The 27,179-nt window shown below is 60.6% G+C and overlaps 11 protein-coding genes and 3 non-coding genes across 14 annotated transcripts; 9 read left to right on the forward strand and 5 right to left on the reverse strand.

Annotated features, from left to right (window-relative positions):
* Nucleotides 1-347: 347 nt before the first annotated feature.
* Nucleotides 348-4,329, forward strand: EHS24_005117 (uncharacterized protein; the record flags this gene model as incomplete). Its single annotated transcript, XM_028620655.1, has 15 exons — nucleotides 348-387; nucleotides 483-593; nucleotides 644-660; nucleotides 795-1,077; nucleotides 1,117-1,155; nucleotides 1,192-1,204; nucleotides 1,246-1,337; nucleotides 1,377-1,597; nucleotides 1,638-1,688; nucleotides 1,726-1,755; nucleotides 1,792-2,360; nucleotides 2,405-2,529; nucleotides 2,567-3,243; nucleotides 3,282-3,809; nucleotides 3,862-4,329. The coding sequence occupies 15 exons, from the start codon at nucleotides 348-350 to the stop codon at nucleotides 4,327-4,329; spliced, it is 3,264 nt and encodes a 1,087-aa protein (XP_028479627.1).
* A 467-nt stretch (nucleotides 4,330-4,796) lies between these two features.
* Nucleotides 4,797-5,957, forward strand: EHS24_005118 (uncharacterized protein; the record flags this gene model as incomplete). Its single annotated transcript, XM_028620656.1, has 1 exon — nucleotides 4,797-5,957. One exon carries the CDS (start codon nucleotides 4,797-4,799, stop codon nucleotides 5,955-5,957), a length of 1,161 nt encoding a protein of 386 aa, XP_028479628.1.
* A 479-nt stretch (nucleotides 5,958-6,436) lies between these two features.
* EHS24_005119 (uncharacterized protein) lies at nucleotides 6,437-7,717 on the forward strand (the record flags this gene model as incomplete). Its single annotated transcript, XM_028620657.1, has 1 exon — nucleotides 6,437-7,717. The coding sequence occupies one exon, from the start codon at nucleotides 6,437-6,439 to the stop codon at nucleotides 7,715-7,717; it is 1,281 nt and encodes a 426-aa protein (XP_028479629.1).
* A 186-nt stretch (nucleotides 7,718-7,903) lies between these two features.
* On the forward strand, nucleotides 7,904-7,993 carry EHS24_005120. The gene has a single exon. It is a non-coding gene; the product is annotated as a tRNA-Ala (tRNA).
* Nucleotides 7,994-8,599: 606 nt separating this feature from the next.
* Nucleotides 8,600-8,685, reverse strand: EHS24_005121. The gene has a single exon. It is a non-coding gene; the product is annotated as a tRNA-Ala (tRNA).
* A 1,385-nt stretch (nucleotides 8,686-10,070) lies between these two features.
* EHS24_005122 (uncharacterized protein) lies at nucleotides 10,071-12,709 on the forward strand (the record flags this gene model as incomplete). The annotated part of the gene is made up of 2 exons (XM_028620658.1): nucleotides 10,071-10,167; nucleotides 10,233-12,709. 2 exons carry the CDS (start codon nucleotides 10,071-10,073, stop codon nucleotides 12,707-12,709), a joined length of 2,574 nt encoding a protein of 857 aa, XP_028479630.1.
* Nucleotides 12,710-13,059: 350 nt separating this feature from the next.
* On the forward strand, nucleotides 13,060-13,146 carry EHS24_005123. The gene has a single exon. It is a non-coding gene; the product is annotated as a tRNA-Ala (tRNA).
* A 363-nt stretch (nucleotides 13,147-13,509) lies between these two features.
* Nucleotides 13,510-16,581, forward strand: EHS24_005124 (uncharacterized protein; the record flags this gene model as incomplete). The annotated part of the gene is made up of 6 exons (XM_028620659.1): nucleotides 13,510-13,564; nucleotides 13,714-13,799; nucleotides 14,016-14,157; nucleotides 14,261-15,621; nucleotides 15,659-15,857; nucleotides 15,896-16,581. The coding sequence occupies 6 exons, from the start codon at nucleotides 13,510-13,512 to the stop codon at nucleotides 16,579-16,581; spliced, it is 2,529 nt and encodes an 842-aa protein (XP_028479631.1).
* Nucleotides 16,582-16,801: 220 nt separating this feature from the next.
* EHS24_005125 (uncharacterized protein) lies at nucleotides 16,802-17,843 on the reverse strand (the record flags this gene model as incomplete). The annotated part of the gene is made up of 2 exons (XM_028620660.1): nucleotides 16,802-17,548; nucleotides 17,682-17,843. 2 exons carry the CDS (start codon nucleotides 17,841-17,843, stop codon nucleotides 16,802-16,804), a joined length of 909 nt encoding a protein of 302 aa, XP_028479632.1.
* Nucleotides 17,844-18,113: 270 nt separating this feature from the next.
* EHS24_005126 (uncharacterized protein) lies at nucleotides 18,114-18,658 on the reverse strand (the record flags this gene model as incomplete). The annotated part of the gene is made up of 3 exons (XM_028620661.1): nucleotides 18,114-18,206; nucleotides 18,326-18,437; nucleotides 18,579-18,658. The coding sequence occupies 3 exons, from the start codon at nucleotides 18,656-18,658 to the stop codon at nucleotides 18,114-18,116; spliced, it is 285 nt and encodes a 94-aa protein (XP_028479633.1).
* A 196-nt stretch (nucleotides 18,659-18,854) lies between these two features.
* On the forward strand, nucleotides 18,855-19,685 carry EHS24_005127 (uncharacterized protein; the record flags this gene model as incomplete). Its single annotated transcript, XM_028620662.1, has 2 exons — nucleotides 18,855-19,521; nucleotides 19,579-19,685. 2 exons carry the CDS (start codon nucleotides 18,855-18,857, stop codon nucleotides 19,683-19,685), a joined length of 774 nt encoding a protein of 257 aa, XP_028479634.1.
* A 106-nt stretch (nucleotides 19,686-19,791) lies between these two features.
* EHS24_005128 (uncharacterized protein) lies at nucleotides 19,792-21,128 on the reverse strand (the record flags this gene model as incomplete). The annotated part of the gene is made up of 3 exons (XM_028620663.1): nucleotides 19,792-19,796; nucleotides 19,995-20,871; nucleotides 20,955-21,128. The coding sequence occupies 3 exons, from the start codon at nucleotides 21,126-21,128 to the stop codon at nucleotides 19,792-19,794; spliced, it is 1,056 nt and encodes a 351-aa protein (XP_028479635.1).
* Nucleotides 21,129-23,809: 2,681 nt separating this feature from the next.
* URM1 (Ubiquitin- modifier 1) lies at nucleotides 23,810-24,414 on the reverse strand (the record flags this gene model as incomplete). Its single annotated transcript, XM_028620664.1, has 3 exons — nucleotides 23,810-23,927; nucleotides 24,054-24,221; nucleotides 24,278-24,414. The coding sequence occupies 3 exons, from the start codon at nucleotides 24,412-24,414 to the stop codon at nucleotides 23,810-23,812; spliced, it is 423 nt and encodes a 140-aa protein (XP_028479636.1).
* Nucleotides 24,415-24,674: 260 nt separating this feature from the next.
* On the forward strand, nucleotides 24,675-26,829 carry FCJ1 (Formation of crista junctions protein 1; the record flags this gene model as incomplete). Its single annotated transcript, XM_028620665.1, has 2 exons — nucleotides 24,675-24,734; nucleotides 24,787-26,829. 2 exons carry the CDS (start codon nucleotides 24,675-24,677, stop codon nucleotides 26,827-26,829), a joined length of 2,103 nt encoding a protein of 700 aa, XP_028479637.1.
* Nucleotides 26,830-27,179: the final 350 nt, after the last annotated feature.

A 27,179-nucleotide genomic window follows, 5' to 3' on the forward strand; every position in this document is an offset into this window, starting at 1 on the left:
ATGTGTGTTGAGAGGAGGGGGCGACTGTGATGATGGGTCATGAGTACCGAACGTCAGCGACGCGCGTAGCAGGGCTGGGGGATGACACGGGGTGGACGTGGGATCACGTGACTGCGGGGTCTCCAGCAATGACGACGACATAGCCCTCGTCGACCACCGTGTAACCCAAATGGGGACACCAGGTATACGTTGTGACACAGACATTCAATCCATCAACTCATTCATCCACACAGCACCACAACGCTCAAACACACACCAACGAAAGAGTCGTGAGAACTGGTGGTGCAAGTGTCCTTCACCAACTCTGCCCGTTCACCGGTCGTCGCTCTCTATCCAACTTGCCCACAATGCCAATGGATTTGATGGCTCCACAGGTCATCGCGGCTTGTGAGTTTAGTGAACCTGACTGCGCATGACGGGCCAGAATGCTTGGCCCGCGATACTGTACACAATCCATGTGCCTGTCTGACTTGTATGTCTAGCTGGACCCATTGTTATCGATACGTTTATCAAACACTATCTCACCACGACGAAGAAGAAGGAAGTCAAGGATGGTCAGGACTCTGCTCGTGTGGACCTCATGTACGATGAGGGTGAGTACTGCCTTTGGAGCCGCCAAGATGCCACAGAGCTGACTCTTCAGCGTTCACCATCATGAAGGTAAGCGGCATGTACCGCCCTCTAGGCTGACCACAGAACTTCCTGGCCATTGCCACCCAGTGCGTTCTCCTACAGCCGCTTCGTTGTCGCATAGCTCACTCTGCAACAGATACCCTGTGGCATCGCTTCAAAAGTTCGGCCTCACTCGCACACCCGCACCGCCATGGGTAGCAGTCCACCGCCTCCGCATCCCACAGCACTCCCTCAAGCAGTCTGCGGACCACCTCGTCAAGGCATTCGGCGGGGAGGAGATGGCGTACAAAGTGGCCGGTGGTACAAAGTGGTGGCGAGCACGCGCAAGTGCTGGTGTCGAGGCTGAGTGGATCTGCATGAAGAGAGATTATAGGCTATACGTCAACGAGGAGAAGGCTTGGCAGAAGAAGAGCGACACGGAACCCGAGGCGGTCGACACTGGATGTAAGTCACAAGACTGCTGGACCCGTGCTAACCTCTCAGTCTTGCCCGAGATGGACCGTTTGCGGTGTATGCTGTACAGTAGGTGATACGCCGTAACGCAGGCTGACCACGCAGTTCATGGCGGAGCGTATGTCTACATCGGCGCCGTTGCACCACTGACGTTTCCAGTTACTACTGGGGATCGATCAATACCCACAGATATACAATCTGGCGGTATGCTCGGAAAATGAAGGGCCGTTGCTTTGCCGTCAACTATCGAAGTGGGTCCTAGATTCGTCCTCTACTGACACCCACATCAGAGGCACCCCAGTATCCCTTCCCCTGTGCCATACAAGACTGCCTCGCTGCGTATCTTTACCTCGTCAACCCACCACCAGGCGCACCGCACCGACCAGTGGATCCCAAAAGCATCATTATCGCTGGCGACTCGGCAGGAGGCGGTCTCGTCTGGGCCCTGCTTCAGATTCTTCGGGACACGCCTGGTCTCGAGCTTCCAGCTGGTGCTGTCCTAATCAGTCCTGTGGGTTGTTTGTTGCAGTGAGCGTCGCTAACCCCCCTAGTGGTCTGATCTCACCCACAGTTTCCCAAGTATTACTCAGAACACGGCCACCGTGAGTAGCCCTCCTGTCCGTAAAGCTAATCCCACAGGACGTTGTCCCGCCGTACAGTTTCATCCATGTGAGTTGCGTAGACTTCAATTATTGACAAAGCCAGAAACCATCGTCACTCTGGCCCCCACCACCGCCCGCTCTGACCGAAGAGGTCCAGTCGCGGCTCTCATTCAGAGTGAGGGAAGCGGCTGAGAAACTCAAGGTCAAGCACCATGACACCAAGATGGACGAATCCTCAATGCTCGGCCCCGATCTTTTCTCGCCTCTCGTCCCCCAGTCCTCTCATCAGGCCTCGATCCACACGTCGGATCCAGAGGCTGCCGGCAAGCTCAAGGAGCTGTTCAACAAGCGCCGTGCGGGACAACTGCCAGATGCCGACGGCCCCCAGGCTGTTGTTAACCCCGCCGACTCGTTCCGTACGCTCAAGACCAAGTCGAACGACGGAAGCATCGCGGGACGGGCAGCTACTACGTTAGCTCAGAGTCCAGACCCCATGAACATCACGGTGCTCGGTGAGAAGGTCACAATCGACACGCAGATCCAGCTGTACGCCACCAACGGCCAGCTGTGCCACCCTTGGGTCTCTCCCGCCCTCGGCTACCTCGGTGGTCTCTGCCCTCTCTACATTCTTGCCGGAAATGACGAGGTCCTTCGCGACGAGATTATTTACGCGTACGCTCTCACTTCTTTGTCCTGCCCGTTGCTAACGGAACCAGCGCGCACAAAGCCGCGGATCCTGAAAAGTACCCAGTTCGCGACGATGTCAAGAACCTCCTTCCTTCGCTCCATGGCATTGAGGAAAAGCACGGGCCCACCGATGTGCATCTCCAAGTCTATGACGGTACGGTGCATTTGCGGTGACACTGCTGACAATCCAGGCGCCGGTCATGACCTTCCTCTCTTTTCGATGACCCGCCCATCCCGTGGCGCCTTCCGTGCTATTGCTGCGTTCTGCCGCTACGTCACTCCCCACAGCCCCGGCTCGCTTCTCGCCGACGCAGAGACACAGTCCTCAATAGGAACTCCGCCTGTGGGCACTCCACCCACTATCACGAGCGAACCGCTCGTCGAGTCGCCGCCGTTGACTCGCACCAGCACCCTTGTCGCGCCTGAGCGACAGCCGGGTTCCGCTCAGCCTTCTGCTGAATCTGAGCTGCTAACCATCAACACTGCTAAACTCGATAACCGTCTCCAGAACCTAAAGCTGGAAGGACTAGACAACGTACCCGCCTCTGAGACGGACGCGTCGCCTACCGATATGGTGTGGTCTCAAGCTGAGATAATGGCCTCACCAGTCCAGATGACGCCAACTTCTCCAATCGCCGGCATCCAACCCGGCCAAACACAGTACAAGCGGCAAGGGACAATGTCGAGCTTTACATCCAAATGGAAGCGTGGTGGTCCCACAGCTCGTTCGGCCCAGTCCACCGTGCTTGCGTCTCAGCGTCCCCAGCCTGACCGTGAGGCCACTGTCAAGAGTGGGGCTAGCGACGCACCGGAGAGCAAGTCAAAGCCCGGCGAAGCGGGATACATTGGCATCTATACCGGACCTACCGTGAGTGGGGGAATTGTGGATTCAGTAGCTCACATCAGCCCTTCACCGACCACATGATTCGTGAACGCGTCGACTTCAACGGCATCTGCCGTCCACTCGAACCCGTGTCTGAGCTGGGCGCTTTCAAGATGCCTGCCGAGGAGATTGGCATGATTAAGGAGGGACCTGCCATGCGGTACATTGAAGGCCAGGCCATTTGGGACCACAAGTTCCGCCGCACGCGCCGGACTATCGAACGTCACCGCAAACACAACCTCAAGCAAGCGGTGCAACATGACCCCCAGCATCTCATGCGCAAATGGGAAGATGTGGTCTCCAAGGCCAAGGCTAAACGAATTGAACGTGAAAAGGCAGGGACTGAAGCTACCAGCGGTACTGGGACCGCGCGCTCGAGTATAGACCCCGATCTGGGAGACAAGACTGCCTCCGCCAGCGGTGCAGGCACCCCCGACTGGACCTCTGAGGAGGACTGGGCCGACGACTCGAACGACTCGTCGTTTGCGTGGCAATGGGCCCTGGATGGTGAAGCACCCCCTCCCAGTGCGATTGTCAGCAGGCGAGACCTGGTAGGTCGCTTCGGTAGCGCGTCAGTAAGCGACTGTTGTTGACTCTCCACAGCCAGAAGGACGTCAACTGGCCCTCCTTGCTGAGCCTACGAACGGCAGCGCGGCCCCCGCCCTCAGCCTCGGGGTCCTCCTCGCAACCTTTCTCGGCAACTCGTCCGCAGACCGTGATCGCGCCGCCGTTGCCGTCAAGGAGGCCAAAGAACTTCGCGACGAGCAAGAGAAGGAAAAGCAGGCCAAGCAGGCCAAGTGGTCAGCCACGTTGTCCTCGACCTTTAGGAGCAGTCCAAGTAAGCCGCGCAAGCAGCGCTCGGGGACGACCATGAAGTCCAAGCTGGGCATCGTACTGGGGATGAAGAGTAAGACCAACGCCGCGCCCTCTCCCATTGCGGAGGTTGGACACGAGTCTCAGCGACAGGAGACCATCAAGGCCGCTCCTCATCATCAGGAGACGACCGCCCAGCTTGAGCCAGAGGTTGCCGCGGTCTCTGGTGTCTCCGCTGTCACAGAGGGGGCAAAGTAGAATGAAATTAATTTGTGGTGTAGACCTTGTATGTGATCGGGTTGTGCGATACAGCAGACGTCGTCGGCTGAGCGTTGGCCTGACGGGACGTTGGGCATCGCGCAGCAATCAAGGCACGGTTGTTGACAAAGTCGGAGGTGACCGAAAATGTGGATCGGACTTTGACTCCCATGCTCTCAGCCTCGCGCCGTGGCCGCAGGCGTGCATTGTGTTGATGCTGATTGGAGTGCCAACCCCTCGACAAGATGTACTGAGGAGAACAGCATGTATAGAGAGGTGGGACTGGACGTGGAGCGGCTCGCTCGGCTCGGCAGCGGGTAAAGCCGTCTCGTTGTTCGCCTCCACCGGCAAGCAGCACCATGTGCTCCCCGTGATTTCCTGGCACGCGCCGTCAACGCGCATTGTAGGCTGCCGTCCCTTCATTCAACCTTTTGTTCTCCGCCTACCCGTGAACGGCGTCTGCAGTCATGATCGACTACAGCAGCTACCCGCACATCATCGACCACATTCTCTCGCTGTCCGCGCGCCCAGAACTACTTGTCGTGCGCCAAACAAGCCATGTGTTTCGGGACAAGGCCGACGCGCTCCTGGCCGCCCATGTTGCTGTCCGCGTCGACTCTGGACGGGTAGTCGTCGAAGCAAAGCATGTCAGCGGCGAGGGTGCGTCGTCTTCCGTCTCCAACCTCCGTCTACCTGCTCTTGCACCATTCTCAACGGGCGCCGACGGCGAGCACGCTGTGCTCCAAACGCGCGTCCTCCCCCATGTCCGAACTTTCGACCTCGACCATTCGGCAATGTACCCTCTCGACCCAGATGCTGTAGGGCTTGCAGCCCGCCTCCCGCGCGTACACACGTTTAGGGGATCCTACGACACAAACTCGCCCACGACCCTCCTTACCGCGCGGGTGCGACGGGGTCGGAGCTCATGGTCGGACCGCATCCAACTCGTCATCAACGTCTGCACGGATGTGTGGACGCTCCACCTCGCTGAAGAACTCTTTACGGCTGTCCAGGCCGTCTTTGCGCCGTTGTTGGCGGACTCGCCGGACGTCGTGATCTTGTACGGGGCCAAGAGGTACGCGGCGTGGTCGCAGCGTCCCGGCGGGCCGGACTCTAGCTACGAAGGACTCCGGCTTGCTCTGGCCAGCTTTGTGGCCCAGAGACCGGGTTTGCGAGTCGCGCTTGTGGGCTTTGACGGCATCGAACTTGTGCGCACGCACACCCGTACGGGCGACGAGGACGAGGACAAGTACGAGTTTGTCAACTGTCCCCGGCTCATGCGGTCACCGGCCAACCACGACCTCGACGTTGCATACTACACGCGTAAAGAGTATCGGTCCCTCATCGGCCTCCAGCGCTACGCTGCGCAGACGACTGTGTCTGGCGATATCTGGTCGTTTGACCACGAGGTCATCCTCCTCGGCCCTGCCGGCCGGCAAAAGTACAAGGTCAAGGGCGCGACGCTCGTCAAGTGGATCGCGTATGATTACTGCATCATGACAGATATCGACACGGGGCGTTCGGCCCGCATGAGCATGACGCTGGAGGGAGAGACGTTCGCTGGTGAGGCGAACGTCCTGGACATGGGTCTCGAACATGGCGACCATGTCCAGGTCGTAGAGGTCTAGAGATCTAGGCACAGACCCATGGTATTGCATATTGCCCCTAGGGACTGATGTGGGTTCGCTACCAACGGCAATGGGTCTCACTGCGCTGCCAGTGGCGTGGGCAAGGTTTCCCTAAAACTGCGCCCCCAGGTCTTACATAGGCTGTAATCCAGCCGTCAGCAACACCCTTTGGCGGAGATGCCACCGACCGGATCGTAAAGGCGTAGCATTACCTCCATCTTACAGGCCTGGTCATACACCGCAGACTTATGGTGTTGATGTAGGAGGCGGCGTGTCATATTCGAAACCATCACTGCACCATCGACTGTCTCTGCAGGCCACTCCCAAACACCATCACTCACTGATGGCACAGAGCTGGCTGACTCTGGCACTCACACTGGTCCTACTCTGAAAACATCACTCTGTCTCCTCCGAGTCTCTCTAAGTCTCTTTTGTTCGGCGTCTCTCCTCACAAGTTCGTCGTCACCAACTTGCTCCCAATGACAGCCACCTTGCGCGAGAGCGAACCTCGTTCGCCCAAACAAGCAGTCGCCGAAAGGGTTACTCTGCCTGACCTCGCAGGACCAGTCCTCTGTGAGGAAACTACACAGCTATCGAGCATCGACCACTCGGGCTTCCCGCACCTCGTCGACCTCATTGTCTCTCATTCACCGTATGAGTCGCTTCTCGTCCTCCGCAAGGTGTCCAGGGACATGCGTGATCAAGTTGATGGGCTCATGGCGCAAGATATCGAGTTCAGCGCAGCCAGAGGTGACGCCCAAATCCTTGAACCTATAGTACAGCTGCGCACGGCGGGTGCGCGCGGTATTCCCGCGTTGTATCCCAACGACTGTATCCAAAAGACGCCAACGCAATACATGGCTGGATGGACTATCACGCAGCGCACTCGAGACCTGCTGCCTCAGATTCGCCGGCTTACCGTCCGAATCGATGGGTGGCAGCATGAGGGGAGAGAAGCCATGGCCATCTTCTCCATGGGTCAGTTTCTGACTAGTGTCCAAAGCGTAACGTATGAGATAGCTCCCGGGTCGACCTTGGTTGTTGCGACGTTCCTTCCCGCTGCAGCGGGCAAGCGCGACCTCGTGGTCAACTTGACCGAGGACCACACAACGGATATCCCCCTCGGTAGCCTCAATGTCAGCCTCGAGTTTCTTTGCGCCATCGTCCAGCACTTGAACGACCTGCACACGGCCACCATCATCACCTCGTGCCGGTGCCCGGACCTCGTAGAAGCGCACCCACCCCTGGGTCCACCAGGCCACTTTGACGTGCCCGATGGGCGCCGGATCCTCCTCATCCCACTCTCCAAGATCCGCCGCCAGTTTGCCAACATGGCCACCACGTTTGTCGGGTTTGCCGGGTACTACAGATGCTACCAGCCGCTCTTCTCGTTCGCAACCACTACGCGGTCGGGGCGGCTCCGGCTCCCAGATTCCGACTCGACGTTTTACACCCACCGCGCATACCGCGCCGAGGTGGGAATGGAGGCGTATCGCGTGCACGCGCTCAAGTGGCAGGCGCCTTACCACATGTGTCAGCACGCTACGTTGAACGTCCCGTGGGGCGAAACGAGCATTTCGCTGGCCACCACGGCGGCGGAGCTTTGTCGCGAGTACTGTGAAGCGAACGACCTCGAGTGGGAAGTTATGAAGGGCAAGGTTCGGGTGCTGTATGAAGGAGAGACTCTCTTGGACAACGAGACGCTGTGGGAAAGGGGTGTTCTCAACGGTGACAGGATCCAGTTCCTCGAGGATGTGTGAAAGCGATTGCGTTTATTTTGCCTATTTTATGCAACCCATGTCTTCAAAGCTTAACACTTGGCATACATATCAACCGGGGTGGCCGCAGTGTTTCCTCACGCTTATGCTACTCCCCAGTGTAGCGTCCGCATGCATAGCAGGCTTCCTTCGGCTCGCAGCACTGCGTAGACAATTGTTTACGTAATTGGGGGTGTAGCTCAGTTGGTAGAGCGTGTCATTAGCATCCTCCTTCTATCTACGTTGACAAGGTCTTTGGTTCGATTCCTAACTCGTCCACACTACTCCTTTTTGGGCCCCAGGAGGGCAGGGAGAGTCGCAAGGACGTCGAGCGGCAGGTGGAACAACTGGGGAGGAAGTGTTGGCGGCGGGTAATCCATGATCGGCACTGTGGCGGAAGATTTCGGTGAAATTCCAAGAAATACATCAACGAGTACAACAGACCCAGCCAAAGACAGTAGTCTCATGACCTAGCCAAAGACAGTAGTGGCATGGCTGGTCGGGTACCCCACGCCTTATGTTTAAAACTTCTCCCTGTAGTGTAAACATTTCACAAAGACTGGCTGAGCAGTTGTGCCGCAGAGTTGTCTGGTGGCACTCCTGTCGCCCATGTACGAAGCCGCAATGTGTCCTGTGGTCTCATACGATGTCCTTTGCCTGTCAAAGAGATTCCCCCGCTGCTCCTCCCGTCGTCAACCGTCCCCGTAAGGCTGAGCCATTGGCCCGGGACGGATACAAGCGGCCAAATCGCTCACGGTGGTGGTCACGAGCTCTGCGCGGCTAGCGCAGTGCCGAGCGCCGCTTCCTTGCTTCCTTGCGAAGCAGACCTCAGGCTGGTACCTTCCTGTGCAAGTTGTGGTGCCAGGAAGAGGAAAAAGAGTAGTGTGGACGAGTTAGGAATCGAACCAAAGACCTTGTCAAGTAGGGTAGAAGATGCTAATGACACGCTCTACCAACTGAGCTACACGCCCGACGCTGAAAACGACAATGGCGGGTTGAACAGGAGGCTTCACCATCCCTCTCACTTTCTGTTTCCTCCCTCCCTCTCCTCTCTCTCCGCGACATGGCTTTGAAGACCTTGCAGGATATGCTACGTGTGGCATGCAACCGACGACACTGACACCAACCTGTGAGGTCGTTAAACCATCTAGCGGACGTGCATCCCCGTATGACCAGCGCCGCGTCGGCCGACCGGCCACTCACTGGCGCCACCATCACGTTGGACATTACTTTGGCGACGCCACCTGAGGGCTGGTGTGATGGCCCGTCCACCTCCCTGTGCGCTTATCCAGCTTTGAAGCAAGCCCAGAGTCTATTCGATATGATGATGGCCAGCCCCCATCTCCGTGGCCAGCCCCATGCTAACAGATTTGCTGGAGGCAGTGTGTCGACGTGGTAAACAGCAAGTTCCTGGTAAAAGTTACCGCGTTTTACAACGTGCAGATCCCGCCGGTATTTGCGGCATGGAGACTCTGGAGACTCTGGAGACTCTGGCCCCTTCCCAGCTTTCCGAAGTCTCGCGGTGCGCATAGAGGCATGGGGGCTATGAAAGGCTTGCTCGTCGCTCCTTTGTAGTCCGCAGCTCCGAAGCACCGAAGCTGCTGAAGCACAAGGAGGGATGCAACAGCAAGACATTGCGCGGCGGTGATGCGCGAGGGTTTGCAGTGGGAATTCCTGACTGCGCACCACCTCATCCTCCGGTGCGCCAGTGCGCCGGTGCACCAGAGCAGTGTCTCCAGAACGTCGAAAGTTAGGCGCAGAAGTTGGGCCAAGGGCGAGGCCAAGCTCCGCAGCAGCAGCAACGATCCAGTGGGTGCACAATTGCGAGTGCAGACGTGGGCCACAAGCGGGTGGTGAGACAAGCGGCCAAGAGCGGTGACGTAGGATTGCTGTGGCTGGGATGGACTGGAGCTCTGGAGAGCAGTGTGTGCCTTTTGCCAAGACCTCTGGCGAGAGACAAATCCCAACACCGCCCCTCTCGAGTGTGCCACCCACACCACCACACCCAGTGCGCAGCCACCGCTCTCATCCATCTTCCCCCCCTGTTTCCTACATCTCGCACATCTTCTGTTTTGCAACATCTGCATACCCCCATCTTATTCAAGCACGTCCACCACCCTCGTCAGTCACAGCATCACACACTGCGACACAGGCTGTCTCCCCTCAGTGCCAAGCTAGACTACACGGCTCCACATCACCCCAGGGCCGCGCTACCCACTGCGGCTTCTTGCGCACCAAAAACAACACCGGCTAGTCTACGGGGCAGTGTCCGGTCTTGTACCCCCCCGGTTCCCAGCAGCACAACTTGGTGCTGCCCACTCTCCCTCCCCACCACCACCCCCCACCACCACTCGCTATGAGCAGGCCATCACGGACACGAGCCATTGCGCGTTGGACGGCCCTCCCGTTACTGTTGCTCGTTGCAGTCGTCATCCTCGCCGCTAGCGCAACAGGTGTGTGTCTTGCACAAACCATGAATGGATGGACTGGATGAGAACACCACTGACACCGTTTGCAGCACGCTCGCCCCCACCACCACCGGTGAGCAGGGTACACCATCCCGAACGCTCGTCGTTGCGTATCCTGCCTCGCGGCGGCGCCAATGGCCTGTCGGCGCGATCGCGCTTTGCACCATCTCCCAAGTCATTGCGACACGACGATACACTGCTGCTCACGGTGTCGGTCCCTTCCCTGCTGTCGTTTGACGTCAACCTCCTCCTCAACCCCACTGAGCACCTCCTCCACCCCAACGCGCAGGTCACATTCGAGTCGACCGGCGAGTCGATCCCATTGCGGGCCGAGGACTGGAGGCTGTACAATGGCCAGGTCATCCGCCCTCACTGGGTGGAGCGCACTTGGGTCGAGGAGGCAGCCGGTATGGGCCGCAACCCCGGTGCCGTTCTCGGCCGCGCGAGCGTCATGGTTCACGAGGTCGGAGACAACGATGTCGTGTGGGAGGGTGTGTTCACCGTCCTTGGCACGACATACAATGTCATGACGCGCGAAAACTACCGCCGTGTCAAGACGGCCGACGACGCCAACCCGACACCGTTTGGTGACGACCTCGTCATCTTCTCTGACGCTGACATGGTTCCCCGGAACGGAAGTGGACCGGCCCAGTCGTGCTCGCACGACAACCTGGCGTTCAACGTTGACGTGAACCACCCCGTGCGCCGTTCACTCGCCGCCGACATCTTTGAGCGCAGCGACATGGGCGGTACTGCCCCCTCGACCAACTACATCAACGACATCAACTCGACTACTGGTTGCCCCACGTCGCAGCAGATCGTTTACATGGGCGTCGCTGTCGATTGCAACTATGTGGGCGAGTACGGCACTGCCGAGGCAGCCCGCACCAAGGTGCTCAACAACTGGAACTCGATTACGGCGCTGTACAAGTCGACGTTTAAGATCTCCTTAGGTATCACTGAAATTGTCGTTATGGACGCAACATGCCCCTCGACGGCTCCTTCCACCGCAGAGTGGAACACCAACTGCTCGGCATCGGTTACGCTCGACGACCGTCTCTCGCTGTTCAGCACCTGGCGCGGCAACCGTTCCGACGACGGCATTGGTCTCTGGACGCTCATGACCGCCTGCCAGACTGATACCGAGGTCGGCGTCGCATGGCTCGGCCAGGTGTGCACGACCGACGCGAACACGCAGACGGACGGCACCATCGTTTCCGGAACTGGTGTTGCGTCATACTCCAAGACCGAGTGGAACATTATCGCCCACGAAATTGGTCACGGCTTTGGTGCCATTCACGACTGCGAGTCTGGATGCTCGCTCAGCGGCTCGTGTTGTCCGTACAGCACCAGCAGTTGCGATGCCAACGGAGCGTACATTATGAACCCAACGACGGGCTCGACTGAGACAACTTTTTCGGCGTGCACGCTGGGAAACGTCTGCACGTTCCTTGGCAGCAACTCCAAGTCGTGTATCGTCACTCCAGACTCGTCGCACACCATCATCTCGCTCAACCAGTGCGGTAACGGTATCGTCGAAGACGGTGAGGACTGTGACCCGGGCTCCAACTCGACATCCTCGTGCTGCACGTCCGACTGCAAGTTTACCTCTGGCGCCGTGTGTGACCCGTCCAACTCGGCGTGCTGTACCGACTCGTGCGGGTATGCGGCCAGCACCGTGGTTTGTCGTGCGTCCATCAACTCGATCTGTGACCAGGCCGAGTACTGCACTGGCACCAACGCGACCTGTCCCACGGACGTGACCGCGGCGGACGGCACTAGCTGCGGCAGCGACGGTCTCGCATGTGCCAGTGGCCACTGTACATCTCTCAACGCTCAGTGTGTTGCTGCCGGCACGTCGCTCAACCTCACCACGGCATGCGGCCAACGCAACGACAAGACGTGTATGGTCGTCTGCAAGACGCCAAACGCCACCAACATGTGTACCGAGCTCCAGACGGTGCTCATTGACGGTTCGCCCTGTGGCTACGGCGGACACTGTTACAGCGGCGTGTGCAAGGCAGGCAGCTGGCAGGACACCTTCAAGGCCTGGTACCGCCAAAACCTAAACATCTCCATCCCCGTGACCATTGCGGTCGGGCTCATCGTCCTGTTCATCCTCTACTCCATCTCACGCTGCATCTGCGGCTGCTTCCGCCCGCGCACAAAGGCCATGCCCATGACGCGCACCAACGGTCGTGGCGGACGCGACGTTGTCACCGCCCCGCCACTGGTCGCCACGTACCAGCCCATTGACCCCAACATGCACTCCCGGCAACAGTCGCTGGGCCTGAGCCCCACCAGCCCAGCCGGCGGCAACACCAACGACGGGCACGCAATGGGCCAGCTGGGCGGCTACCATGACCCGTACAGCAATGTCAACGTCGGGTACGGTGCGCCGTATGGCGGCCAGCCCGGCGGCGGTAACAACGGCTGGGTCGATGCCGAGCAGTACAACGGCCCGAGCTATCCGGACGACTACCGCCGGCAGTGGAGTGGCGCCCCCAACGCTGCCGCTGGGCACTAGAGAGCGAGCGAGCGAGCGATCCCGTTAAAGTAGGAGGCGTGTATCCCATGTTTGCGCACACTGTGGACGCTTTTGTGCTATTTTCATCTTTTCTCATCGACCGACACGCATACACGCGCGCATACGACCCGCAGTGCGAGCACGAATCTCAGCAGCACTGCTATGATATCAACAGAGCATCGATACCAAAATGTACCCTGTAGTGACCCATGCCACGAATTCTTTTCGTACGCACCTGAGCGGGGAGACCAAGTGACCCAATGAAGGGAACAGCAAGCTTGACGTGAGGAAACGACCCAAAATGAACAGCCACGACTCGCGGCCATGTGCTCATCGCCACTTTCAGCGTCGGGCGTGTAGCTCAGTTGGTAGAGCGTGTCATTAGCATCTTCTACCCCTACTTGACAAGGTCTTTGGTTCGATTCCTAACTCGTCCACACTACTCTTTTTTGGGCTTCGCAGCGGGCCCTCCGGTCCTAGAGCGACGCTGGCAGCTGTCTTTTTATGCATCAGTGTCTCCGGGACCCATATGGTGCCCTCGAGCTGCACAGTGTGGGCAAAAGAGTGGGCAACGTGTGGTGTCTCGGTGTTGACGCTTGGCGGTATGTAGCGAAACGGCCCGGCGGTTGTAACCCCTTGTCTTGCATGTCTTGCGTCGCCGGCGATGGCCGTTTGGGCGACTCAACAGCGGTACAGCGCCCGTCGTCATATTCCCCCCCCAAACCCATTACCTTGTCCTTTCCCTCCACTCCACTACTACTCTACTATCCCATCTCTTCACCCCTATCCCTCATAAAACCATGGCACGGCCTGTCGATTGGGCGGCCGAGGAGCGCAAGCTTCAGCCTGTGTATGGTGCGTTCATCCTCGCAGTGGGCACGAGCGGTCGGGTTATACTCGAGTTGGGCCACAAGTCCGCGTGCTCCGGGAAACCGCAATCTTGCCTCACCCCGGCCCTTCAGCTGCCTACGTCTCTTCGTGCATAGCTGACACGTATTGCACAGAGGACATTCAGTTCGGTCTCTTCAAGCGCGCAAAGGACACTGTGGAGCGATGGTTGAAAAAGCACCCAAAGTCGCAGCCTGCCCTCGTGAGTGTCGACTGCACGAGACCTGCTCGTGCCTCCATGGTGGTGTCTTGCTACAGATACGTCGTCTCTTCTCCTCCCCTCACCTTGCTTGCTGGCGATACACTCCCCTCGACACGCCAGTTCAGTTACGGCCATTGCGCCCGCCCCCCAAAGTTCCTCGTCCTCTCCCCTTCGCCCTATTATCCCCCCAAGAGGTCGAGCTAACGCGCACGCCAGGTCCTTCGCATGGTTATCGCCGAGAAGCAGCGTTTGGGCGCGCCGGCGGTCCTCCGCGCCTATGCCGACGTCAAGAGGACGGAGCCGCTCTCGGGGCGTAGCGTGTGGTTTGTGGCTCTTGCGTTGAGGAACATTCGGAGACGTGAGTGTTGGTGGACTTGCAGCTGAAGGCCTCTCAAAGCAGCTGGCTCAAGGCTCTCTATCTGGGTCTCCTTTCCTTCCTGTCCCTCTCGCTAACACCGCAGCCGACCTCGTCCTCGAGCTGTACCAGGGTATCTGGGACTCGCGCCCGGACATTGCCGAGCTGGGCGACCAGGTCTTCCTCACAGCCTCTGCCATGGGCAACACTGCCGTGATGAGCACATCCTCGCGCAAGCTGTTCAACGCGACCAAGGCGCCCCAGTGGGCCCGCCTCGCTGCCTACTCGGCATGGGCCCACGCCGCGCCGCCGCCGAGCGATGCGGATCCCTTCCCCCTCGCCCCGGCCCGCTCGCTGCTCCCAGCCTCGCTTCTCCTCCGCACTACAGGCAAGGAGGTGGCGACGGCCGACCAGCTGTGGCTCCGCCTCGAGGTCGCGCTGGGAAACGGAGACGTTGCCGAGGCCCGGCGCCTGGTCAAGGACGAAGGGCGCAAGGGCTCGTTGAACCGCCGCTGGATCGGGATGGAGGCCGCAAAGGCCATTGCGGGCCGCGAGGGCGTGGACAGTGCCGAGGTGTGGGCCGACGAGTTTGCCGCCACGGTCGCTCAGCTGGCCGACCCCGAGTCGCAGTACAACTATGCGTTCTATCGCCACCTCCTTGCGGCCCTCGACGGTGCCTACACTGCCGAACGCGCCGGCGAGGCCGACGACTTGTTCAAGCAGATTGCCGAGGCGATTGGCGCCAAGGAGCGCGCGCCGTCGCTGGCCCGTCTCGAGCTCGACAAGCGCCAGCGCGCACGCAACGCGGGCATGGACAAGGCAGAGTGGGAGGCGCTTGTCAAGGCATACCTTGCTCGTTGGGGCAGCAAGTGGACTACAGGCGACGAGCTGGCCGGCATTGCCGGTGAGGACCGCAACGACGAGATGCTCGCCCTTGTGTCTGCCAACTTGGCGCCTCACACCAACGAGAAGAGCTACCTCACCCGCGCCGTGGCCGAGCTGTATCTCCTCCAGCACGGCGAGAAGAAGGGCGCTGCGCACTACTGGACGCTCTACACCGAGGGCCTGCAGTACGGCGTCAACCTCCCCAAGACGGACGTGCAGCCCGCCGACTTTCTCGGCCTGGCCGCTGTCGATGTGCTGCTCGCCTCGTGGGCCCAGAAGCCCGAGGACGACGGACCGTTGCTCGCGGCCGCCAGCGCGCTCGAGCACATCATTGCCAAGTCACCGTCGTCGTTTGACGCCCGGTTCACACTCGCACGCGTGTACCGTCTCCTGGCCGCTCCGGGCGCGTACGTGCCCCACCTGGCGAAACTGAACCTCTCCGAGATCCAGCTCGACAACCTGCTGCATGTCGTGAGCGAGCGCGGTGGTGTCGAGGCGCGCGCCGGTGGCAAGGACGTGGCCAAGGCATGGAGCGATATCGTGGAGAAGGCGTCGCTCATGTACACTCGCGGTGCCACTGATGTAAGTTGGTAGGATACTACAGTTGCTAACTTTGAAGCTGCCCGAGTACATCAAGCAGGCGCTCGAGCAAGAGTCCTACTCCAAGGTACACGGTATCCGCACCCTTGTCAAGTGCCTCGACTCGTCTATCGCTGCTCGCGCTCTGGAAGTGGAGGAGGTGGCGCTCGCGCTGGCCACCGGCGCCGACGTGTCCGACTCGACACTCGAGACGCTCTCTGCCGGCCTGGCAGATGACAGTGAGCTTAGTAACACCGGCTGTGAGCTAACACAACAGCCGCATTCATTGACAACCGCAACTTTGAGCTGCTGGCCGACTCGCTGTCTCCAAGCGGCGCAGCACTGTCGGCCGCGCAGCCCACGATTGACGAGAAGGCCATCCGCGCCCTTGGCGCCGTCACCCTCCGCGCGGCGCGGTTCGTCAAGGGCGAGCCCGTCGACGCCGCGTCTGCCGCAGTGGACACGGCCGGTCTGGAACCCGTCGACGCAGCGTACGTGTCAGCGCTCGACACGGTCCTTCGCGCGACTGTCGAGTCGGCAACCCCACCATCCCTGGCGGGCGTGTACGACCCCTTGCTCGCGCTCGCCACCTCGCCGGCTGCCGCGGAAGGCACGACGTATGCACGCACACACGCGCTCCTCACCCTCGCTCAGCTGGCACGTACCTTTGACAGCATCTACAAGCGCGTCGCCGACCTCGCCAAGCCCGTCAAGGGCAAGAAGCGGCCGGCACACCTCGTGGCTTTCCTCGCCGAGCTCAAGGGCGCGCGCGAGGCGCTCAAGGTGGCCAACCCGGACCAGAGCGTCGCGGCAGTGCTGCGGGCACCGAGTGCGCAGGACATGGAGGCCGCGCGGGCGTGGGCGGATGCCGAGCTGGTGCAGAGCGTGCAGGACAGTGTGGCCGCGGCAAGGAAGGAGCTGGGTGCTGGACTGGACAAGTGGTTGGGCAGTGGCAGTGTTTAGAGGGTGTAGAGATGCTAGATAGTATGCATGCATGGTAGGAGCAATGGTACAGTACAGTACACGTACAGGAGGCGCGTGGGGCATGGCATATGGCCTACGGCCAATGGTTTATTGCGGCAGCCGGCCGGTGTCGTGACCGCCGTGGAATCGAGAATGGAGAGCACGGCAGAGTGGGGCGGTGGTTTTCGAGAGAGCGCGCTCGGTCGCACTGCACACCCTCTCATGCCGCCGCCGCCGCAGCCGCCTGGCGGGCATGCTCGCGCATCACCTCTGTGTCGTCCTCGCCCAGGTCGCTCGTCGTCTCCCACATCTGGTCAAACTCGACATCGAGCGGCGCGACGGGTGCCGCGGGCGGCGGGGGCGGGGGCATGAGTCGTCCAGACCCCGATCCGGATCCCGGCGCGCCTGCGCCTGCGCCTGCGCCTGGTACCAGTGTCGCTGCGCCTGCTGGCGCGGGCGACGCCGGGGTGAACGGGCTTGGACTGGCCGGACTCGGGTTGAGCGTCGGGGCTGCGCTGGCCGCGCCGCGCGCGTGTAGTGGTGGGATGGGGAGGATCCACATGCGCTCGCGCAGGCGTTTTTGGCGTTCACGGTCTTCCTCGATGCGCCGCAACACTTCCGTTTTGGACATTTTCGACGACGACGACGACGACGAGGATGAGGACGCGGCGCCGCTCGTGCTGCTGTTGCTTGTGTCTGTCTTGAAATGGCGTTCTTTCAGCGTCGCGAGCACGGCGTCCACGACGGCCGGATCGAGGACGCGGCGCGCGCGCCAAGAGTCGAGGATTGCCCGCGCCGACTTGAGGTTGAGCAGGCCATCGCGGTGCGGGACGACGTGGTCGACGATGGAGGGCAGGTCGCGCGTGATGAGGGCCAGGTAGGGCGCGTCGGGCGGGCCGAGGGTGCTCGATGTCTCGGCGAGCGAGTCGAGAAAGTAGAGAATGTTGATGCGGGCGTTGAGCGAGGCCTGTGTGGGTGTGTGTAAGCATGGGACAATGGCGGCGGCGGCGGGCGGGGTGGGAGACGCGTGTAGTAATCTGTACATCCCATCATATGCCACCCAGAGCTGCAATCAACAACGGCAGCTCCAGCAAACCCACCTTTGCGACCTCGTCAACGACACACTCCCAGAGGTCCTCGGCGCACCGCGCGCCGTACTTGACAGCAAACGACACCACTTTTGCAATGCTCTGCTGGCTTGCGTTGAGCGTGCGCAGGAGCTTGAGGAACTGGAGACGGGCCTCGAAGGGATCGAGCGACATGGCGGGTTGGTTGGAAACAAGGAGGCAAGAAGAAAACAGTGAGAGATTGAAGTAAAGTGGATCTGACAAGTGGAGGGCAAATAGCGGGCATCTCGGAGGTGCCGGAGGTATCAGAGACGACGAGCAACACAGTTCGGAACAGCACGCAGCGCACCGTCAATGGAGAGGAGATGAATATACATGGGACCCAAACACGCTCTCTGTACAAAGGTTGATGTGCTTCTGTGCGTCTCTCGTCGTCGTCGTCGCCATCGCCGCCGCCGCCGCCGTCTATGCGCCAAGGGCAGAGTCGGGCTTGCCGCTGGTCTCGCGCTTGGCCTCCTCGCTCAGATGGTTACCACGGAACCGGCGGCGCATGTCGAGCTAGCGGGAAGCGTCAGCATATACATTGTCTGCTATGCGAGAGGACAAGGGTTGAGCGGGGGCTGGGGGTGGCATGTACATGGCCCCACGGTCCCCGTTGTCGCCACCGGCCTACTCACCATGCCCTTCTTGCAGTCGGCGTAGCTCAGCAGCAGGTGCTGGCAAAGCAGCGGCAGCTCGTCCTTGGACTGCTTGATGCAGTCTGCGGGTGTCTTTCCCTTCTTGAGAACGCTGGCGGAAGTCAGCATGTGGTTTTGGCCGTACTCTCCCAGTTCGATGCGCAGACCGACATCCGACGGACCAGGTCCGACTCCGAGACGGCGACGAGCAGCCACCGGCCGCTGCGCCGCTTAGCGTGCAGAATGTACTCACCAGTCAGTCCTGATGACACACTGGATGAGCTCTTCGCGCTCACGAGCGCATGCGAGGCGCGGCTGCGGTTGTTCGGACATTGCAAGATGGGGGACGGAGCGAACAGAAACAGAAGAATGACAAAGGTGGAGGAAGGCCGGCGACGCCGCGCGGGGACCAACGACCAAACAGAAAAAGTCGGGCAACCGTCGACGATGGTACCAACCACACACCGTCTCATCGTCACCACCACCACCACCGCTACCACCACCGCTGCTACCGCTACCATCGACTGCAATGCTCGCGAGGACACTGCAAGTCCACGCCGCTCGCCGTGCAGTCTCTGCCACTGCGGCACGACCTGCGATGCGGACCCCATCCCTCCTGCACGCCCGGCTATACACGGCGCCCTCGGACCCAGCCCACCGCCAGCACCAGCACCAGCACCACCAACAACAGCAACAGCGCGAACCCGAGCACGAACACGCGCACCACGACCACCTCTTCGGCGGCAAGCTCGACGACCTGCACACGCCGTTCCCCAAGGACGTCCCGCCCATCTCGCAGCGCCTGCGCCCGCTCGTCCCGTTCCTCATCGTGTGGACGATCATCACCTCGCTCGCTGTACACCTCCTGCGCGTGCGCACCGAGGGCGAGCAGAGCACGGCTCGCGCGCACGCGCAAGAGTCGGTGCTCGAGGGCCTGGTGCAGCGCTTCCAGGCCGGCGAGGTGGTGGACGACACGGAGATCCGGCGCGAGCTCGAGATGGTGGGGCTGCGCGAACGGACGAGCCTGACCCTCGGTGTGGATGCCGATTTGGCCGAGATGCGCGAGGTGTCCTGGTGGGAGGTGCTGCGCGGGCGTAAGAGGGACGGAGAGGACGAGGAGGCGGGTGACGAGAAGAAGGAGGAGGACATGTCGGACGAGGAGAAGGAGACGGCGGCCGCCAAGGAGTGGTCCAAGAGTGAGTGCAGCTCTCATGTTGTTTGGACTCTCTGAGCTGTTTCTGACGTCGTTGCAGTTGTCGAGCAGGCCACGGCCGAACCTGCCAAGCCCCCACCCATGGAGCAGCCTACGCGACCCGCCGGTGTGGCCAAGCGCGCAGAGTCGGCCAACGTCTACTTGTAGCCCCGGGAGCGGCCGCTGCAAGCAAGCGAGCGAGCGCGAACTAACATCACAAAGAGGAGGAGCATGGCAGGAAGATACTACAATATATGCATACAACAGGCATCGTCTACTCTAGCACACACAGTTCTCGTTCCCTTCAAGTGGCAGTGACTGCGCGCGTTGCCGCGCTCGACGGCGCCGCTGCTGATGTCCTCCTCCACCGCTTCACTGGCCGCTCCTTGCCCAACATGTCCTTGATGTCCGCCCGCCGGTCCTCGAGCAGAGGACACTCGTTCCACCACCCACCCTCCCGCAGGGGACACCACTCACGGTGTTCGCCCTCGACGTCAAACTTCCTCTCCTCATCGCTGGACGCGGCCGTCGCAGTGAACGTCCACAGCCCGACACGCCGGAGACACAGGCGGCACGCCACAATGTCTGTATGCGCCGCGTGTCCGTGTCCTTGTGCGTGCCCATGGCCGTGTTCCTGCTCTGCGACGTGGTTGGCCGGCGCGACGGGGTCGTAGGGATACCATCCGAAGAGGGCCAGTGCCGCGGCGAGGGGGTCAATCGCGAGCGTGGCGCCGTGGACGGCGGCGGCGTAGCGTTCCAGACCGGCCGCGAGCGTCGCGAGCTGGGACGCGGACACGGGACACGCCCAGCGCGGTGGCTCGGGGCCGATGGAGCGCGCCTGCAGCGCCGCCGCTAGCGGCTCGAGGCTGGCCGTGACGAGCGGGTGCGCCAGTCGTCGGAGCTGGGTGGGGAGCGTCGCCGGCGACGCGCGGGTACGCCAGCCGCACTCGAGCGTGTGGCGTTGCGGTAACGACGACGCGAGGCGGCGGACCACCTCGTCCCGTGATCGTGAGGGGAGCGACTCGAGGCCGCCCAAACCCCATTTCTCACACGTCGACGAGGAGGCGCAGACGACGCCGCCGTGCGCGTACGTCCATCCCGCGAGCGCCAGCGTCATCGGTGAGAGGCCCGGTAATGACGAGGGAAACGTCGGTGGGAATGTGCGCACGCGAGCCAGGAGGGGAAGTGGTGAGTAGGGGGCATACGTCTTGCCGTTGAGGTCGGCTGGGAGCGGGGCAGTGGATGAGATGACAGAAGATGTGGGTTGCGGGACCGCGTAGATGCGTCGTTTGGCCGGGACAGTCGGTGTCGACGATGGAGCGACGAGCGCATCGAGGGCAGTTACAAAGCGCGCCTGGAGGGCAATCAGCATCATTACATGGGCCACACCATGACAGCAAAGCTGGCGACACCAAGCTCAGCCTTACGGTGACGTACCTTCGAGTATCGCCGCGAGTGTATAGAACCCTCGGTCGAGGTGGCTGTCTGCACACCTTCGCCGAGCTGCTGCTCATCACCAGCATCCTCGTCATCGTTGTCGGAGGCCCACTCGTCTCCGTCGTAGAGTATGCGGAAGACGTCGTGCAGGTCGGCGTCGGCGTCGACGTGCATGGCGGCGGATGGTCGAATGATCAGGCGAGCTGGACACATTCAGTTGTTGTTCATGGCCTACAATGAGGCTTTAAGTGATGGGTTCTTTTAAAGGATGCAGGGGTCCGGAAGTGGTCAGTGCTGGTGGCGGACGAGTGTGCCCCGCATGGCATCCCATCCGTGAGACGAGAGACGTGCAGATTCTCAACATGCTTCGACATGCTCATAAGACGGGTTACATGCTCAGATGACAAAATTCTGCCATTATGAATGGTCCGGTGGGTTGGATAGAGGAACCGTGTGTAGCGATGAATGGCTGCAGTGGCAAATCAACATCAATATACAGGCCGTGACGCTAACTGACAACGGCTCTGTGATGTTGATGACCACGACGCAGCAGGCCAAGTCCTGTCCAAACCTCTTCCTATTTCCACATTTGAAGACACGAAAACGTACCCTCCAGCATCCATGGTGGGTCCCAGCCAGCGATAAGAACTTGGCTCCTTGGCTTCGAGTTTTCTCTCACTCGGGTTTCGTTCCTGCCCTCCAGGCAGTTCATTCGTGGACCGCAACTCAACAGTGGGGAGCAACGGCCCTGTGGGTTGACTCTAGCTATCGTCCACAGGGATGTCCCCATGCGTCTCGGGCCATTGAGATTGTCAACCATTAATACATTGAGTACTGTTAAGGAATATATATCTTCCTGACATTTGTTTCTTCCAAGCCCAGACAATGGGATGGGAGACTTCCCGGCTTTGATATGACCTGTAGCTTCATATATCGCTTAACGGCTGGTTAAATCTCATCCCAGGCAGGTATGTATGGCGGCATCGTTCTAGCAGAGCGTGAACCATGAGCCTGGTCACGACCAGTACAATTAAATGTGGCAGATATAATCTGTTTGCATCAGTCCTTCTGCCCCCCACCCAGTGTCGGGACACCATCTAGCAATCACTCTCACGTATCAGTATTATTGGCCATCTGTACATCTGTAAAATTATCTACCAGTGTCTCGGTTTAAGGATATGTAAGAATACTGTTGTTCTCGGTTCTCTGTCCTGTCCTCGCAGTCTACCAATTTCTCGTCACCGACAGACAGAAATCTCAAACAGCCACCCCCAAGACCTAGGCATTGGCGAGCTACAAGCCTTATGCTTCTTGGCTGTACCACACGCACAACACTTGCGTCTGATCCCCTCCTCCTCCATCTGCCACCTGCTGCCTGCTGTTTGTATCCTTCCTTTCTGCCAAGCTGCCAACGCCCCGATGCATGCCACCCTCTCTGCGCCTCTGCACCTGGTGCGAAGTGGCTGGTAAACGTGCGAGCGGGCGGAATCAAAATCCCCCCTCGCCCCCCCTTCGCCCCGTCGCTCGCGCCCCCATTTGCCTCCGCTCGCCCCGCTGCCTGTGTGTATAAAAGGACCGCGTACCCGCATCTCTCTTGTTCTTCATAGTGACCAACTCAGTAGGCAAGTATCCCACCACCACCACCTCCCCCCACCGCTCCTCAGCTAACACCTTCTACAGGATCTCTCTACAGTTGCCGTCTCTTTCTCGCTAGTTCATACTAGCCACATTTTCCAAACCGAGGCGATGATAAAGTCCCCTCCCGGCTCTTTCACAGAGCGCTTACTGTCCCCTCCAGGACAGTAGCGAAGACGCTGGCGACGCTGGACGCGCCTGACTCCCTCGTGGAGGAAGGCAAGGCCGCGCCGTGGGCTTGGGAGGGCTTTCTGATCGGTTTCTACATAGTCTTTGTTTCGTTTTCTTTGTAGCCATCCCCATCATCACATGAATCAATTCTGCCAGCTATACCAGTCCGTCCATCTGGCGCAGAACCTGCTGCATCCACATCCACTGAACTGCCTCGTCTGCATATCTTCATCGACGTTGTCCATCGTATCGTACGTACCTCATGCGTCACAGGAGTCGCTGCTGTAGAAGACTTCGGTCGCCTGTTCTTCAGCCCACACGACCTGCTCGCGCGTCGAATTTCTGACCCCCTGCCGTCAACAAAAATCAGCGCACAGCAGCGAGCGGGACCAAAGGGGCGACGCGCCAGCCAAATCTGCTCCCGCCTCCCCCGCGCCCACCCAGCCCACACGCCCATAAAAAAAAGATGCATCCCCGGCCTCTGTTCTTCTTCTTCATTCAACGCGCCTCCTGACATCTCGTCACGTCCTTGCCGGGCAACGGGACCACGACGGCCACCTTGGTGGACAAGCGCAAGAACGAACAACTTGGTTTAGCTAGCTGCTGGCCCGATCCACCGCGATCATCCTAATAGCCAGTTTCTTGATAGTAGCCTTGTGACATTTCTTCACACCGCTCCCATCGCTTTCGATGCCTTTTCCCCCTCGTGTGGGGATGGAGGTCTTGAGATGAGATGGGAGATGCAATGTATATCTACCTATTTATCGTCTATTGTGCCGTGTGCTGCCTTGTGATAGTGTGCATCCTGGCGCGCTTGGTGGAACACTGAAAGGGGGTATGACTGTGCAACTCAGTCGTGAGACGTCGAGGCCCTGTTGTGGACCACTCGCGAACACAACACTGCTACAGCCACCATGCTCAACTGTCCACCGCCGAAGCATTGAATGGGTATGCCATGAAGGTATCTCTAAAATGGTATGCTCGTCCTCCTCGCCCCCACTGGGCCAGCGACCTCCACGCGGAGGCACTGCACGACCCCACGGCCATGTCTATCCACCATGCAGTGTCGAGATGAAGACAATCTCGTCCCGGTCCTGGAGGACGTAGTCGAGCTCGCCCTCGAGCTCCCAGTCGGCGTCGTTGATGAGCACCAGGATACCGGGGCGGCTGCCGTCAGCGAGTTGTTCTCAGAGCCTAGGCTCGGACAAGAGGCCATGCCGGGGGTCATAGCTGACAACGATACAGACACCGCAGCTACTACGGTGACAGGCCCGTCCACAACGCTGTACTCACACGCCCTCGCCGTCCACAAACATGTCCTCGCGCTCGCTGACGAGGTTGTCCTTCATGTACGCGATGAGGTAGCGGATGTCGGCCGGGCGAGCGTCGGCGCCGGGCGTGGTGCGCGGCAGAAAGATGGTGTGCTTCGGCTGCTGAGAGAAGATGAGGTGCAAGCCGCCGCTGAACGTTGGGGTCAGTACAGTAACAGTACGCAACGATGGGAGCAAGTGACATACCCAAACTCGAGACGGATTTCCAGCTCGTCGGCAGTCCTTGTGCGCACCGCCGATGCGGGGGAAGCAGCCGGCGCCGATCCTGAGGTGTAGCCCAGCCCGCTTGTGGACGCTGGTACGAGTGTCTCTGGCTGTGCCATGGTTGTTTTGCGGAGAGAGAGATGTGTGATGGCGAGCACAGTGACCCAGAACATCTTGGAGCACCTCCACACACCGGGCCGCGCCCGCCAGGTGCCACAACCGCTCACTATGGCCGCCATACAAACGATAACCCCGATGATAACCCCGCCGTCCCGATGATCCGCGGGGCCGGGAGTCGCCGGGAGTGTCGAGCGCGACGCCGAACTCGTCGAGCAACGCGTATCTCCCGTCCTACAACCCCTTCCCCACACCCCTCACCATGTACGCCAGCACCAGGCTCGCCCCCTCGAGGGCGTCGCGCGTCCTCGTCCAGCGGAGGGTACGTCTTTAGCTGCGCAGACCGAACAAATGTCAGCTAACACACACACCAGCTGCTCTCGTCCTCTGTGCCGAGCCGCAACGCCGCTACCGAGGCCGCTGCCAACTTTGGTGTGCCCGCGCCCAAGCCCAAGAAGAGCGGCGGCTTCCGTCGTCTTGTGACGTACACCCTCGTGGGTGGTGCCCTCTTCTACCCGGTGTCGGCGTACGCGTCGACCAAGAACGAGACGTACCGCGAACTGTTCACCAAGCTTCCCGGCGGTGAGGCACTTGCCGACTTTGCCGACGAGCACGGCTGGGACCGTTTCGGCGTGGGCACCATCACCAACGCCGCGGTGCGCCTGACGCACTCGACCGACGACATGGGCGCCAAGCTCGAGGAGGCCAAGAAGGCCGCCGAGGCCAAGGCTGCTGAGCTCACCGCGTCGGCCAAGGCGTCTGCTGCCGAGGCCCAGAAGCGCGCTTCTGCCGCTGCCGTGTCGGCCAAGGCCAAGGCTGCTGAGCTCACCAAGGAGGCCGAGGCCAAGGCTGCCGAGGTCGTCGACAAGGTCGAGAAGGCCGCCCACATTACCCACGCCAAGGCCGACAAGGCTGTCGCTGCCGCCTCGGACAAGACTGAGAAGGTCGTCGATGCTGTCCAGACCAAGGCTGCCGCTGTGGCCGACAAGGCCGCTGCTGTTGGCGACAAGGCCGACAAGGTCGTTGAAAAGTACGTCAACAAGGACGCCAAGGCCGTCGAGGAGGTCGTCAACGCCTACGCCACTGTCAACTACCCGGACCTTGCCAAGCCCCGCGCTCTCCGTCCCGAGACTGTCCAGCCCCAGAAGCCCAGCTTTGAGGGCAAGGAGCAGTACAACGAGTCGCTCCCTCTGGGCTTTGAGGCTCCCCCCGGCTACTACGTCAAGCCCCCCGCGCCCAAGAAGAAGGTGCCCGAGGGCGAGCCCCTGCCGCTCCTCGTCCCGCAGGTCAAGGAGATTGCCGCTGCCGAGCCCGTCATTGCCCAGCTTGCTACTACCATTGACTCGCTCACCACTTCGCTCTCCAAGGGCAAGGGCGGACCCAGCGCCGACGCTGCCGACATTCTGTCGCGTGCCCAGGGCGACCTCGCTGCGCTCAACCAGCGTATCGACGACGTGAAGAAGGCCGAGAAGGAGCGCCTCGAGAAGGCTGTTGCCAAGCAGCAGGCCGAGTTTGAGACTGCCCTCAAGCAGAAGCAGAACGAGTGGGAGAAGGACGAGGCTGGCCTCAAGGAGACTTGGGAGACTGAGCGCCAGAAGATGGTCGACGGCTGGCGCGAGGTGCTCAACGGCGAGCTCGAGACCCAGCGCCAGATCATCGAGCAGCGTCTCAAGGAGGAGGTTGTGTCGCAGGGTATCGAGCTCCAGCGCCGCTGGCTGAGGTCGATCAAGTCGCAGGTCGAGACTGAGCGCGGTGGCCGTCTTGCCAAGCTTGACACGCTCAACACTTCGCTCAAGCAGCTCGAGCGCATCACCCTCGACAACTCTGCCGTCCTCGACGACAACGTCCGCCTGCACAAGATCTGGTCGGCCCTCCGCGCCGTCCAGACCAAGGCCGAGAACGGTGACGTCTCGTTTGACGACGAGCTCCGTGCCCTCCAGTCGCTCGCGTCGGCCACCGACGGCCCCAACGCCTCGGACAATGCCGTCATCCGCGCCGCCCTCGGCCAGCTCGAGTCGAGCGGCATCCCCCAGACCGGCGTCAAGTCGTTCGCCTCCCTGTCGTCATGGTTCACCACCTCGGTCGCGCCCCGCATCCACGAGGCCTCGCTCGTCCCCGCTCCCGAGGACGCCGGCGTCGGCTCGCACATTGCCTCCACTGTCCTTTCCAAGCTCCTGTTCCGCCCCAAGGCCGGCCTCGCCGACGGCGCCGACGTCGGCTCCGTCCTCGCCCGCGCCGAGTGGGCTCTGTCTGAGAAGGACCTCGACAGCGCCGCCCGCGAGGTCAACACCCTCACCGGCTGGCCCCGCAAGCTCGCCGACGACTGGCTCCGCGAGGCCCGCCGCAAGCTCGAGGTCCAGCAGGCACTCGAGATTGTCGGCGCAGAGGCCACCTTGTCGTCCCTCCTCATGGTTTAAACATAGCTGGTCCCCGACGACGACTCAAAACGTTAAACAACCACACCCCCATCACCTCCCACCTCCACCCCCACACTCCCTCACCACCCCCAAAATTCCCAAAACGGTTGTGCGTATTAGATGCATCTGCATGAAACAGGTAGCAAACATGGCGCGGAAAGCGAGTCGCGTTGCGGGTGTGATGAGGGAAGAGGCTGCAACGGACTGGGGGTGTATACTCTGCTCGCCCACTGTACCACTACTGTGGCGATTCTGGCTGACACAACTGACCGTGCCTGCCTCTCCAAGGCCAGAACCGCAATGTAAGGAGCGTGGGGGGTGAGATCGCCAAGTTGTCCAGTTGTCACCGC

Source organism: Apiotrichum porosum, assembly GCF_003942205.1.
Source record: "Apiotrichum porosum strain DSM 27194 chromosome Unknown scaffold_2, whole genome shotgun sequence".
Lineage (NCBI taxonomy): Eukaryota > Fungi > Basidiomycota > Tremellomycetes > Trichosporonales > Trichosporonaceae > Apiotrichum > Apiotrichum porosum.